Consider the following 2,500-nt stretch of genomic DNA (forward strand, 5'->3'; position numbering starts at 1 on the left):
TTTCATATAGGGGTTTACACTACGACACGTAGACATTTTTCTGTTATAAAATTAGTATGTTTTAGAATTATGTACTAAAATACCTTAAATGAATATATCCTATTATAAAATGAGTATGTTTCTGAATTATGTATTAAATACCTTGATAGATGAGTCTGCCTTGTTTTATTTAAAGTTGGCTGAATAGAGAAAAAGAAACATCCTTTATGCTAATAACATATATGGTTATCAAGTCCTGATACAAACGATACATAATTTCGTATTTAAAATGGCTGTATAATACAGTATCCTTTTTAGAAATCAATTTTAAGCGAAATTGAAATCAGCTTAAGCTACAGGTCTTATCATCTCGATACTATTTCTCGCAAAATCTAGGAAAAAAGTTACCCTCATTTATGCAACAACAACAACAACAAAAACAACAACAACAACAAATGCAGTCGTTTCTATTCACTGTAAGACAAAAGACTCGGACATGTCCTTATTCATGCCAGGGTTTGGCCATTTCATCAGCCCGCTGGCCAATGTAGATTGGTGATAGGCTTTTGTCTAATCGCTCACAGCAGACCAACCTAGTATCGGTGGCCCTGACTAGTACAGCTTTGCTGATCTTGGAAATACGCAAACCCTTTCACCACGTCAAGGTATTCCCACTCTAAGAAACAGGTTTACATCCATATTGAAGTAATGCATATAATTCCCAATACTGGATTCCGATTCCAATCTTCCCCACCTCTTTATGACGCTCCAAGAGGCTAAGAAACTCGAAGTCATCATTATCGCTTCCGAATGGTTTGATGACGACCTCGCCTTACTATTTTTTTTAGGAAAATATTACCCCACATTTAACCAACATATCGAAGTAATACATATAATTCATTAAATTGAATTCGCTTTTACCGATTCCACACTCATCTCTTTATGTCGCTCCAAGAGACTCAAGAACTCGAAGTCATCATCATCGCTTCCGAACGGGTTGGTGAAGCTCTCGCCTACTTTAAGCCACCCGATGAAGAAGAAGAGTTGAGGGAGAGAAAACACAGGGAAGAAAACATTCGTGTGACCTTCGTAATGTTTCTCAGGGTTCAAGCTTTGCCCGGCAACGACAGAAGAGGAGAAGTAGAAGTAGACAATGATAACTACGACCTGGAAAGATACAAGAGAATGATTATGGCTGCACCTTAACATCAGATGTGGTATAGGTTTCTGATGTTATGGTTGATATGTGAATTAATATTTTGGAAAATTATAGGATAAGACTTTTTTCAGTTTAACATTATTCTCTCTTCGATGTTTATATATGATTGATCTACTGCATATTCATGTTGTTGCTGATCTTAAGAGATTCTATATTTTTTACTATTACTTCTCGTATATAGTTTATTTGTGTCCTTACTTTCCTTTCCTCACTAGGCTATTTTCCCTGTTTGAGCCCTTGGGCTTGTAGTATCCTGCTTTTCAAACTAGGTCTGAAGCTTAGCTAATAATAATAATAATAATAATAATAATAATAATAATAATAATAATAATAATAATAATAATAATAATTTTTCATCTATATGATATCAGAATTTTGACTTTTTTTAAAATTTTCATAATTCTATCTAATGACACCACCAAAGAGGATTATCATGTCATTCATTATTCATTGTGAATGAACCAAAGACAGCCATAGTCCAAACAGTAGGAAAATTCCAGGAAAATGAAATTCATGAAAATTTAACGCATCAGTTAACCATTTTGATGTTTGATTGTAGTGTGAATGTCAGAGGCTAGATCAGCTTAATATTTAATTAATATATAGTTCATTGCACAATAAAGAATTTTTCCAAGTATTAGTTTCTAGTTCATCCATTTCTATTCATTTTTCAAAATAAATAGAAAGGACCCCTTGCTTCGCTTGGAAATGTAATATACTTTTCCGTGAATAATAGTACTAAATGTAGGATTCAATTTGCATAAAAAATTTAAATATAGAAATTATTCAATTAATATGAATAAATATAAAATCAGTTTTGAGTCAAGGAATTATTTAATTTAGAATAAAGATTCAAGATATATATATATATATATATATATATATATATATATATATATATATATATATATATATATATATATATATATATATAAAATTTACATATATATATATATACTTTACATATATATATATATATATATATATATATATACATATATATATATATATATATATATATATATATATATATATATATATATATATATATATATATATATATATATATATATATATATATATATATATATATATAATGAATGTTTGAATTAAAAACCATTTAAAAAATTTGATATATATGTAAGTATAATGTATATATAAATATATATATATATATATATATATATATATATATATATATATATATATATATATATATATATATATATATATATATATGTATATATATATATATATATATATATATATATATATATATATATATATATATATATATATATA

The 2,500-nt window shown here is 27.4% G+C and overlaps 1 protein-coding gene across 1 annotated transcript in view; it reads right to left on the reverse strand.

Moving 5' to 3' along the window:
* Nucleotides 1-2,500, reverse strand: part of LOC137614485 (bestrophin-1-like) — a 69,792-nt gene that overhangs the window by 25,399 nt on the left and 41,893 nt on the right. The window contains exon 2 of the mRNA XM_068344288.1: nucleotides 901-1,146. Coding sequence (XP_068200389.1) covers nucleotides 901-1,146 — 246 coding nt within the window. The remainder of the gene's footprint in view (nucleotides 1-900; nucleotides 1,147-2,500) is intronic.

Source organism: Palaemon carinicauda, chromosome 20, assembly GCF_036898095.1.
Source record: "Palaemon carinicauda isolate YSFRI2023 chromosome 20, ASM3689809v2, whole genome shotgun sequence".
NCBI classification, from domain to species: Eukaryota; Metazoa; Arthropoda; class Malacostraca; order Decapoda; family Palaemonidae; genus Palaemon; species Palaemon carinicauda.